This window comes from Centruroides sculpturatus, unplaced genomic scaffold (assembly GCF_000671375.1).
Source record: "Centruroides sculpturatus isolate CEXI.00-Female unplaced genomic scaffold, Cexi_2.0 scaffold324, whole genome shotgun sequence".
NCBI lineage: Eukaryota > Metazoa > Arthropoda > Arachnida > Scorpiones > Buthidae > Centruroides > Centruroides sculpturatus.
The window spans coordinates 467111-478648 of record NW_019384466.1 but is presented as its reverse complement, the minus strand read 5'-3'; the positions used below and the strand labels follow the sequence as shown (position 1 = coordinate 478648).

At 33.6% G+C, this 11538-nt stretch overlaps 2 protein-coding genes across 5 annotated transcripts in view; both read left to right on the top strand.

Annotated features, from left to right (window-relative positions):
* Window positions 1–11538, top strand: part of LOC111621047 (xaa-Pro aminopeptidase 1-like) — a 76482-nt gene that overhangs the window by 26470 nt on the left and 38474 nt on the right. For 3 of the 4 annotated variants that reach the window (XM_023363100.1, XM_023363101.1, XM_023363102.1), the window contains exon 2: window positions 6828–6967. The gene's annotated coding sequence lies outside the window, so the exon portion shown is untranslated. Of the gene's footprint in view, window positions 1–4569; window positions 4880–6827; window positions 6968–11538 lie in introns of those variants that run through there. The other variant, XM_023363103.1, reaches the window with a different exon arrangement.
* Window positions 1151–3723, top strand: LOC111621049 (translation elongation factor 2-like). Its single transcript, XM_023363104.1, has one exon. The coding sequence runs from the start codon at window positions 3101–3103 to the stop codon at window positions 3512–3514; it is 414 nt and encodes a 137-aa protein (XP_023218872.1). The 5' UTR covers window positions 1151–3100; the 3' UTR covers window positions 3515–3723.

Sequence of the window (11538 nt, the reverse complement as noted above, 5' to 3'; positions counted from 1 at the left end):
TGTGTCGAACTGTCGCCTTTTTATAGCGTCAACATCGGACTCGATGACCAATTAGTGCTTACTGAACTGTAGCACTATGCAAATGTCATGTGGCATGATTCCCGGTCGACCAATTAGCCATCACCAGCCGTAACGTTATGCAAATCTGTGATTCCCAAGCCATAGTCTTATGCAAATCATGCCGTGTGGTGTAATTGTCTGCAGACCAATCAGTGGCTGTACTTTCAAAAAGCCAACGGCTACTTTCAACCATCTGTCGATGACCGTTACGACTAAAAAAATCTTCGCTAGGTCTTACTTTCCGGGGGAGGTCTTATATTTCGCAATTCAGCAAAATTTGTGCTAGGTCTTATTTTCTGCGGATGTCTTATTTTCGGGGAAACACGGTAGTACAATATAAATACAACCTCACCATAAACTGGAACTGTAGAGTTGCAAATCACACCTAAATTCAAACTTTCCAGCAAAATAAAAGTCCAAAATTTAAAAATCAAACGTTTTCGGCCACTAACTTTATCGGCCTTCCTCAGGAAATACAAACTGAAAAAAACCATTCTATAAATAGAACGTAGCTGCCTTGTAAATTTTTAAAAGAACAAAAATGACTGTGATGTATCATGATTGCAAATAATTTAAATGTACTCCTTACCTATAGAAGGAAACCCAGCATTTTCTGCCTTCTCTCAAACGCGAAGGACAGCACGGAGGATGCTCTGGCTCCTGGGATTTATCACATCTCCCTACATGATGAGCGGTTTGACAGATTACTATCTTACATAGGATTCACATACAGATCACTACAAGCCAGACTAAAGAATCACAAATATGACGTGCTAAAAGGTAACATCGATATGACTTTAGCACGATATGCCAGTGATCCGGGGATTTTTCCCTGTTGAGACCAGGCCAAGGTAATACACGAGGTCTTTGACAAGCAAAGTAAAAAAATTTTAGAAGTAGTGGAACCTGCATCAACACTGATGTCATTCATGTATCATCTGCATGGAAACACTATCTAGACTTATAACATATGTCATACACAATACATCACAGCTGTTTTTTGTTCTTTTAAAAATTTACAAGGCAGCTACATTCTATTTATAGAACGGTTTTTTCAGTTTATTTCCTGATGAAGGCCGATAAATTTAGTGGCCGAAAACGTTTGATTTTTAAATTTTGGACTTTTATTTTGCTGGAAAGTTTGAATTTAGGTGTGATTCGTTACCAGTACAATGTCTTATGAGAGCTATAAGATATAGTATTTGAGATTTTTCATATCTGGCAACTTACAAGAAATTTCATTAACTTACGGTACAAAGTGTTTTTGAATCCAAGTGTGTTGGATCATCATGCTGAAACCACATATGTTCTCAGATTGTGAAAGCACAACCTCTAGCAGCTCAGAAGGACATTTTTCAGAAAATGTCTGTATATGTACTGTTCAGTATTGGGAAGCAAAGTGAAGTTCAGTCAAATAATCATGTATTATATCTGCCTATATATCAAACTGATAAGAATGACACAGGAATGCATGTGTATTTTCCTCATCCTAAATGTGGCTGTTGAACATTCCCTGATTTGAGAAGCATACTTTGTGTGGGTACAGCACATAAGCTGGAAATTGCAAGTCTATTGTACAATACTAAAAGATGAATTTGCAAACTTAATTGTGTGAAAAATTGTTTGGTAGGCGTCCTTACAACTTCTGAGAATCATACAGATACAGCAGTTGCTTACATACAATGTTTCAAACAGTTTCATTACTTACATTTCAGTCATGTTCATCATGGAAAGTACTTAAAGAAGGGTTGTGGGCAAATGTATCCAAAATTATTTCTTTTACTTATTTTTAAATGTTCTGTTGATTACTGTATCTTGTTTAGAGACCTGGAAAGATTCAGTCTCTTGTAGTTGATTATTGTATTGACAAAAATGTGCCTGGAAAGGCTTTTGCAAGAAATATTTTTCTCCATAAAGTTATCTAGCAGCTTTTCTGTTACACTTAGCTATATCATATACAAGGTGCACATTAAAGTTGAGCCAGCTATTTAAAGTTTGGTTACAATACTTACCTAGGCATAATAAATTTGTGCCTATATAAATATTGCAAGTATGCCAAAAAATCATGATACAGGAAATCCTCATTAATTCAAGCTTGTGTAGTTTGAAATCCCATTAGTTTATAATTGTCCTTTTGTCCTGGCTGGGGATATACAGATTTACATGCTAAGGAATTCAGTTAATTTGAAATATGCTTATTTTAAAATTCAAAGTGAAAATTTTGTCTGAACTGTGATATGCATATGTTTAACTCGTTTGTTTAGATTGAAGGGTCTCCATACTATTAGAAAACAATAGACCAGCGATTCCCAAACTTTTTCGATCCACCGCCCCTTTGTTCCTTAACCCAATGCCCCCTAACCCATTTTCTCTTGTTTGAGAAAGGATTGAAACTATTCTTAGGAAAACTTTTCTATGAATCTCTCACACTTTGTGCCCTTATCGTACATTGTTCTCAACATCTGGAAACCATTAAAGTCGATGTTTCCTCTTATCAGTTTAACAGAGGAAAAGGAACGGCTTTCAGTGACCCCAATTTTGTCTTTGGTCACTGTTCAATACCCTGCCTCCAACGCCCCCTAGATTTACTCAATGCCCACAAGGGGGCATTATTGCCCACTTTGAGAAACGCTGCAATAGACCAATAATAACTCTAATCTAGTCAATATAGTTTTGCTTTTACAGTAATGTATTTTCAGATGTCACCTTACAAGGACTACCTGTTTTTTTTCTCTTATTTCATAAAATACAGCCTATTTTTAGAATTACAAGATTGGGCTGAGTTACAGATTGAGATATTTGTAAGGCTCTAGGCTACTAGATTTTGGTGACTTACTACTTTTTGGGCCATTTTAAAGATAATTTGGGCTACATTTTGAAGAAGTCTGCTTTACATTTTATAAAACCTATCTGACAACCTGTGGTGTTTTCATCTGCAGTTTATTTATATTTATATATAATCTTTACGAGCCAAAAATGCCTCAATCAACAAAATGGACTAACAGCGTATAAAACTGGCACAATAACAGAGGCTCATAACATGAGAGTTATGAAATTTAGCATCATCCCTGTTGTGCATGTATCTGTAGAAACACAAAATCCATCAGATCTTCCAAAGTTGATTGAAGGTTTGAAGAGATTAGCAAAATCTGATCCTATGGTTCAGTGTATAATTGAAGAATCTGCAGAACACATTGTTGCTGGTGCCGGAGAGTTACGTCTTGAAATTTGCTTGATAGACTTGGAAGAGGATCATGCTTGTATTTCATTCAAAAACACTGATCCAGTTGTATCTTACCAAGAAAGTGTGTTAAAAGACTTTAGTATAATTTGTCTGTGTAAATCTCCTAATAAGCACAATTGTCTGTATATGAAAGTTATGCCTGTGTCTAATGGTCTTCCAGAGGACATGGATAAGAGCACTGTCAATCCAAGAGATGATTTTAAGGTTTAAGCTTGCTATTTATCAGATAAGAATGGGATGCTACTGAAGCATATAAAATTGGTGTTTTGGTCCAGAAGGAACAGGTCCTAATCCAGGCATGGCCAACATACGGCCTGTCTAATGAATTTATGTGGCCTGCGATCAATCTTTCAATATTAGCTACTCAAGTCTGAATAGCTCGATGAAAAATTCTGACACCTAAAACAGCCATTTAGAGTTAACCCTCCATTACAAATCTCGTAAGTACAGCGTAGAATGTTGATAAAGCATGATAATGTGAAAAATGTATCTGTAATCTCTATATACAATTTAGTCTTTACAGGGTGACACCACAATGATATCTCGCACCATCTCAAAATCTTCATAGGGCAGCCTCTGGTTCAGCCCGTGGAAAAAGTTCTCTTTCCAATTTGGCCCAGGAGCAAAAACTGTTGGCTACCCCTGTCCTAACCTCTTAGTAAATGTAACTAAAGGTGTTCAATATTTAAATGAAATCAAAGATAGTGTTATTGCTGGTTTCCAATGGGCTACTAAAGAGAGTGCACTATGTGAAGAGAATATGCAGGGTTTAAGATTCAACATCTATGATGTCGTGCTTCATGCAGATGCTATACATCGTGGCAGTTGCCAGATTATTCCAACTGCTCATAGATGTCTTTATGCTTGTGCACTTACAGCCTCCCCATGCATTATGAAACCAATTTATTTAGTAGAAATTCAGTCCCAGAAATGCTGTCAGTGGTATCTATGGCATTTTGAATTGTAGAAGAGGTCACATATTTGAAGAATGCAAGTTGCAGGAACTCCTATGTTCATTGTAAAAGCTTACTTGCCAGTAAATGAATCATTTGGTTTTACTGCCGATCTCCATTCCAATGCCGGCGGACAGGCATTCTCTCAATGTGTGTTTGACCACTGGCAGATCTTGCCCAGAGATCCAATGGACGGAAAGTTTCGCCCATACCAAATTGTCATGGACACAAGAAAAAGAAAAGGTCTAAAAGAGGCTCTTCCTGATCTTGAACAGTACTTGGATAAACTATAAATTATGTGAAGCTTAGACCAACATTCTGTTAGCCCATTTATACTTATATTATTATTATTAATTATTAACAGAATGCTTTCTTCTCAGTCCTATGTCCTTCAAAGGGCATGGTGATATTACAAATTGACAGGCTTTAATTGTATCTTTCTACAGCTCCTGGTGTTGTGCCATGTGGAGGGCTTCATACATTGTATATCCTGTAATCATCTTTACTTGGTCTGCCCACCTAATCGACATCTGCCTCTAGGGCATTTGCCATTGATCTTCCCTTCTAGGATTTGTTTCTCAAATCCATTTTTGTCTCTGGAAATATGTCCCAAGAAGTGAAGGTAGGATTGGTATATTTTAGTGGTAAGGCATGTTCTGATTTTCAGCTGATTTAGGATGGAGCAATTTGTTTGGTGTTCCATTCAGTATATTCTCAGCATTATTCTATATGTTCATATTTCAAAGGAATCAAGTTTCTTCCGAGAAGTGGCATTTATGGCAGAATCTTTCCAAATTCTAAATAATTTAGAGGTTGAATTGCAAGCAAGGCAAATTCTGCATTTAATTTCATTATTGGATCCTCCTTTATTTGTAAGATGTGATCCGAGGTAAACAAATTCATTCACCACCTTATAGTCTGCAATTTCCTTAGTCTGTGTCAAGGAATGATCAATTATCATAACTTTTGTCTTACTTCCATTAATCAGCAATCCATATTCTCTGCTCTCAGTTTTAAGACGTTTCATAATATATTCAAGTTCTGATTCATTGGATGTTATAATAAGTGTATCATCAGTGTATCTAAGGTTGTTAGCTTTAAGGTCCCTGACGGAAATGCCTCTGTCCCAGTTATCTAATACCCTTCTCGTGATTATTTCAGAATAAGCATTAAAGAGTAAAGTGGAAAGAATACATCCCTGTCTTACACCAGCTTCAGATGTAAATGTATTAAGACATAGTTTTGATAACTTTTACTCTTGTTAGAGTTATTCTCATATAAATTTCTTATTATCGAAATAAGATGGTGCAGGAGTGCAGGACTCCCGTGTTCTGGAGAGAGGGCCATAATTTGTGCCATTTTACACAATCAAAGGCTTTGGTATAGTCTACAAAACAAGGATAAGCTTTGACATTAAATTCTTAGGCTTTTTCAATGATTTGTTGAGTGTTCAAGATTTGTTCCTGAATTCCTTTACTAGGGATAAACCCCAACTGTTCTTCGGCTATTTCAGGTAATAGGAAGGGTTTCAAACGGTTATTAATTATTTGGAGCATTGTAATGGCATGGTTAATTAGGCTGATAGTTCTATAGTTATTATAGTCTGTTGGTGCAACTTTTTTACAAATTGGAATAAATATTGATTTACATCATTCCTCTGGCCATCTTTCAGATTCCCAAATTAAATAGCAGATTTTATGAAATATGTTAACACCCAGTTCTCCCATTGCTTTTAAAATCTTGGAGGTTATGTTTTCAGGTCCAAATTGAGAAGAAAGCATTCTGTATCCGTTACCATATTTTATTTTATTAATAAATTACATCAGTTACATGGCATTTTCATATTCTACAGAAATGTAAATTTCAGATAGTTTGAAGTTGTAATTATTTTGTCCCTTGAATTTTGAACTAATGAGGATTTCCTGTATCAGTTACTGACAAGATAGTCAACTATCCTTATATGACCTGGACAGTCTTAATGTAGAACTGAATGTCTTGTGACACAATTTTGCAACTGATTGTCTTAAAATGAGACTTTTATTGTAGTTATATTTTATTTTTACATATAAAGAATAAAAACCTACATGTGGCCACAAATTCAATTTAGTATATCATTTGTGTGTTCAGCTCAGCAACTATGCAGTTGTCAAGCATTGCTTTTGTTTTTATCACCAACTAGGACATGAGCAGTATTCTTGGAAAGGAACTGTGATTGGTTGATTACTCTGGAAGTGCTATATAGTCTGTTTCAAATATAACTTGTTTTGATTTTTATTTACTTTTGCTGAAATGAATATTTATACTATAAAGATTTACTCAATTGTATTCTCCTCTAAAATAGCATACAAAGATTCCTTAGTTTTTTTATAATGACTGTTGGTAATATATAAATTTATAATAAAAAGCAAATGCTAATTCTATGCATGTTTTCTACCTTTAATCCCTACATTTTGGCTGTCCTGCATGCAGTTTTAGAAATTTGACCACTTTGATTATTGGTATCATAAGTTTAAGAATCATAAGATTAATTAATTTTCATAATTTTCTTTTTTATAAATTACATATTTCAGAACCAGCTATGCCAATTAGAAAAGATGGAGAGAGGAAAAGATATGAAGCCAAATTTCAAAAAAGCAGACCATACCAAACCACATAAATAAAGTTTACTTGTCATGAGAGTAGATTGGAAAGCATTTAGAGAACTTGGCATGTATGTGTATTATTAAAATAATAATTTGTTAACATTGTTTACAGTTTTTTTAAGTTACATCTATTTGACTTAGTGATGGAATGATGCTAAAATTTTTAATGATTTAGATACCAATGCTGATTCTATTAAAAAGTCTTGATTCTGATTCTTTTCAAAAGTATAGTGGATGTAGTCTGAGCTTGCAACCCAATCACACTAACTGCATAGTTATTTGGAGGGTTGCCAGATCATTTTCATTCAAAGATGTCAAACATCTTGCATAAGTGTGCAAAATGATACAGCATTTGAGTGTAAAAATTTGCAAGTTGAATTATAACATTAGAATTCAATGACACTTAACATTAACAGTATATTTACAGTAACAGTATATTAACAGTAACTTAACTTCATTTAAAACTCAACAGCAGTTTATTATTTGCTGTAATCAATTGGTCAATTAAAGTTTTCAATGTAGATAAAATATTAAATATAGTAAAATCATTTCAATAGTAAAATTTTGACAGCAGTTTGGACAGAACTGGTAGTCTGCTTTTAATTGTTGTTATTGCTGACAGTATACTAATGAAGAGTTTAACCCTTTGATGAGTAGATTTACTGGTGACTCCCTCGCCTCCCAGAATGAGTTAGTTTTTAAACTAAGCACAGTTCATTTTCTGTCAGAACACAAATTTAAGAATTCAGTTGAAGTGCTAGCAAGTCAAATAATGTTTTGGGGGCCATCTATAATGATCACTTGCTGCTGCCACAACAGTGACATTACCACTGGCATAAAAAGAATTTTAAAAATATTGCACATGCTTGGCTAAAAATATAACATTTACAACAGTGGTTCTCAATCTTTTTTTGTTGATGTACCTTATTAGCCCATTAGTTGTTTCTCAAGTACCCCTTATATTTTTGTATGTAAATTTTATAATTACTGCGTTAGATGTATACAGCCCTCATAATTTGAGCACCATAAAAATACTCTAACTACAGTGGTACCTCAGGATACAAACACCCCAGCATACGAAATTTTCGGGATACAACATGAAATTCAAACATATTTTTTCTCCACGATACAAACAAAAACTCACCATACGATGTTACATTAGTTCGCAGTGCCATTTTTTTTATTCACTTCGGTCTCAGTCCACGTGTTTGCTTCGTCGTGGAAGGATCTCGCTCGATAAAGGAAATCTTGAGATATTATCAGAAAGTGACTGCTTTTATTGAAAAGAAACATCCCGACAAGGTTCACACTGGCCGTATTGCTGCTCGGAGTAATGACATTTGCCTAAGTCATTTTAGAAACATTTTAAAAAGTAGGCAAAGCCAAACTTCTTTGGATAGATATTTTACCAAGCAACCTCTATCCAGTGAAAGTGCTGGTGGAAGTGAAGGAAAGAAAGCAAAAGCAGTGAATAAAAATTTTTAAAAATATATAAAACAACACTAATTTTTTAATCTTTTCTAAGTTATTGTTACATTATGTTATGTAAGTTAAGTTTTAGTATCATTTCCCTTCTCCCATTCTTCTGCCACCAGTTTACCTTTTAGGATAGACGACAGTGGAGGTGTAAAGTGCGAATATAGCTACATTGTTTTTATCAATTATTATTCTATTATGGTTATTTATACATTTACAACTACAAAATGCATTTTTTAGTGTTTTCCTTACTAAAGTTTTTTTTTTTTTTTAATGTACTACTTAGCTTTAATTTGAGTGTGTTTTTCGTGTTGAATTATTTGGTTTTACATGTAATTGTATGAGGAAAAATGATTCACCTTACGATATTTTTATGATACGATCTCAGTTTCGGAACGAATTAATTTCGTATCCTGAGGTACCACTGTATAACTAAAAGTGAATTACTTATTTTATGTAAATAATAATAAATTTAATCAGGTACATACATTTATTTATTATTATTTGATAAGTACAGTAGACCCCCCTATAACGCGGGTTCATATAATGCAGATTTGTATATTGTGGCGAAAAAATTGCGACTGTATTCGTATAAAGACGCTAAAAAAAACTCATAAAATGTGGTAAAACGTCATCACCGACTCATGTCACGATTGGATTGGTCGAATCTGGATCAATAGTGGACGAGCAGCCGAACTACTTACACGCTACAGAGAGTTTAGGTGGGTAAGTTGAGTTTACTATCGTCTGTACAGTATATAGACCTAAATTAGGTACTGTAAGTCTAATACAGTACTGTAATTTTATACATTTCTTGTGGAAAAAACATTTCTTATTCAACGACCATAAAAATGATTTCTATTAATGATGTCTCCAAAGTTCAACAAATTTTTCGCAGAAAAATAACTTATCAGAAAACACGCCCACAGTTTCGTGCGCTGCTCCGCGACAAAAACAAGCTTAAGCAATGGCATCATTGAACGGTGCACACTCGGTAAGTAATCCTACAATTTTTTATTTATAGCATAGTTTATATGGATTATTCCCAAAAAATTATGCGTGTTTTGGAAATATTGAGTCAAATTAGTCTAGAATCGATTAATTTTATGGAAGAAAACTTTTCAAACAGCTGTAAACTGCACACGTGCTGGGCTGTGATTGGCTCATGTATTTAAGGATTCCTACAATGCAAAATTCTTATAAAGCGGAACATATCTACCGTGTTATAGGGGTTGACTGTATATTATATAAAATCATGGAAGTCATTTCAATACATGCATAAATTACATTTCCTAAAAATAAATAATTATAATTAACAATAAAGAAAATTTAAATTATTCTACAATAATTTCTAACAAAATTTAATGTGATATTTGTTGCAATAAATCTTCAGCAATTTTTTCAAAATTTGGTTCCCACGTTGTTAAATAGAGATTATAATTGTGTACTGACCTTGAAAGTAATGGCTGCAAATTTGTAACGTGCATAACAATACATGAATATTTCAATTTTTGTAACAAATGTAACGTCTAAATTTGCTAAATATCAAGTAATATGCGCATGCAGTGGCATGCATTGCATGGTGGGGGTACGATCCAGGCCTCGTTATTCCTAATACCAGTAGTCCAGTAAAAACACAAAGCCCCAATCTTATCAAGCAATAATTATAGAATAGAAAAAATTTTTTTTTCTATTCTAAAATTAATGCTCGGTTAAACTGTAATTTTACTAGACTATAGGTTCACTTGGCACTAACAGCACAAATAGACAGGCAAATCAAGTGGATAAACAAGTTGTTTAGACTGTTAAAAGAGAAATCAGTGTTCACACTGGGATATTTTAAAGCAAGATTTTGTTGTTTCTTGTATTAATAATTTTCAGCAAATTGATTAACAAACACCATTTTATAATGAAAGTTAGATGTACTGTACCCCTTCAATTTATGCTCATACCCCTAGGGGTACATGTATCCCCAGTTGAGAACCACTGATTTACAAAAAATACTAATGTCTCGTCTTTCTATTCATATTTCTTAATAAACTAAACAATACCTGTTTCTGATTCCATTGTTTTTGGTAACCTCAACAAATCAGGATGAGATAGCAAGTAAGTCTACTACAATGAAACAAACTTGAAGAGTGTGAGTGTGTATATATATATATATTCTTATATTATACCTATTTGGGGTTATATTTGGCATAAATTAACCCTTTGATGAGTTCTGTATATATGTGATACATACGGTGGACTTTACAGAGTAAGCACTTATGTATATATATATATATATACATACATGCTTACTCTGTAAAGTCCACTGTATTAATTTATGGCAAGTATAATCCCAAATAGGGTTTAGAATTCCAAACTTTTTTGTGTGCCAAAAAATCCTTTAAAAATGGCAAACCTTATAATACTGGTTACCTGTTAGTTCTGATAGTCTTTTTCTCTTACCACAATTTTGGGTTTTCATGTCACACAGAATACATTTGTTTAATTTTGTATAATGTCTTGACTGGCAATGCAAAATAACTCAATTTGTTCACTAGAAATAAAAAATAAAGTTAATTATTACCTAAAACAAAAAATTAATTTTGTTATTAAATCTTAAAGAATAATTTTAAGAATCAGAATTTATGATAAATTTCTCTCAATACAAATCCTGAGTACTAAAAAATGCTCAATTCTTCCAATTCTTGATACCAATTCATTTAATCATTCCATCACTACTTCATACTAATGAAGGTACTAAGTAGGATAGTAGTAGTCTGTAGTGTTTTTATATATAAAATATTTAAAATATTTTTCTTAAAAGTTTTGAGTAAAATTTTTTAGAGAATGATACAAATGCAGTTACTTTTTGTTTAACAGGCAGAATTAGTTCTGATGATTTCTGTTGTTAAAGAAATCCATCATTAGTCAGGCATATTTATGTATCATAAATATTAGTGATGTAACGAATAGCCGAATATTCGGCCAAACTATTTGGCTTGATTAACGCACGTACGAAAATTGGCGTGCAAAATCGCATTATATGGCAAGGATCGTGCACCCTGTTCTCTATTGGCCCGCTGTCACTACACTTCTTCAATCGCGTTAATTCTTGACAGTTGTAGCGGACAGACATGAGCGTCATGGCAGTATGTTTAACAAATTTCTACTATAC

What these genes read in the sequence shown, in the direction of transcription:
- LOC111621049 (XM_023363104.1), top strand. Translation starts at nt 3,101, where the DNA reads ATGAGAGTTATGAAATTTAGCATCATCCCTGTTGTGCATGTATCTGTA.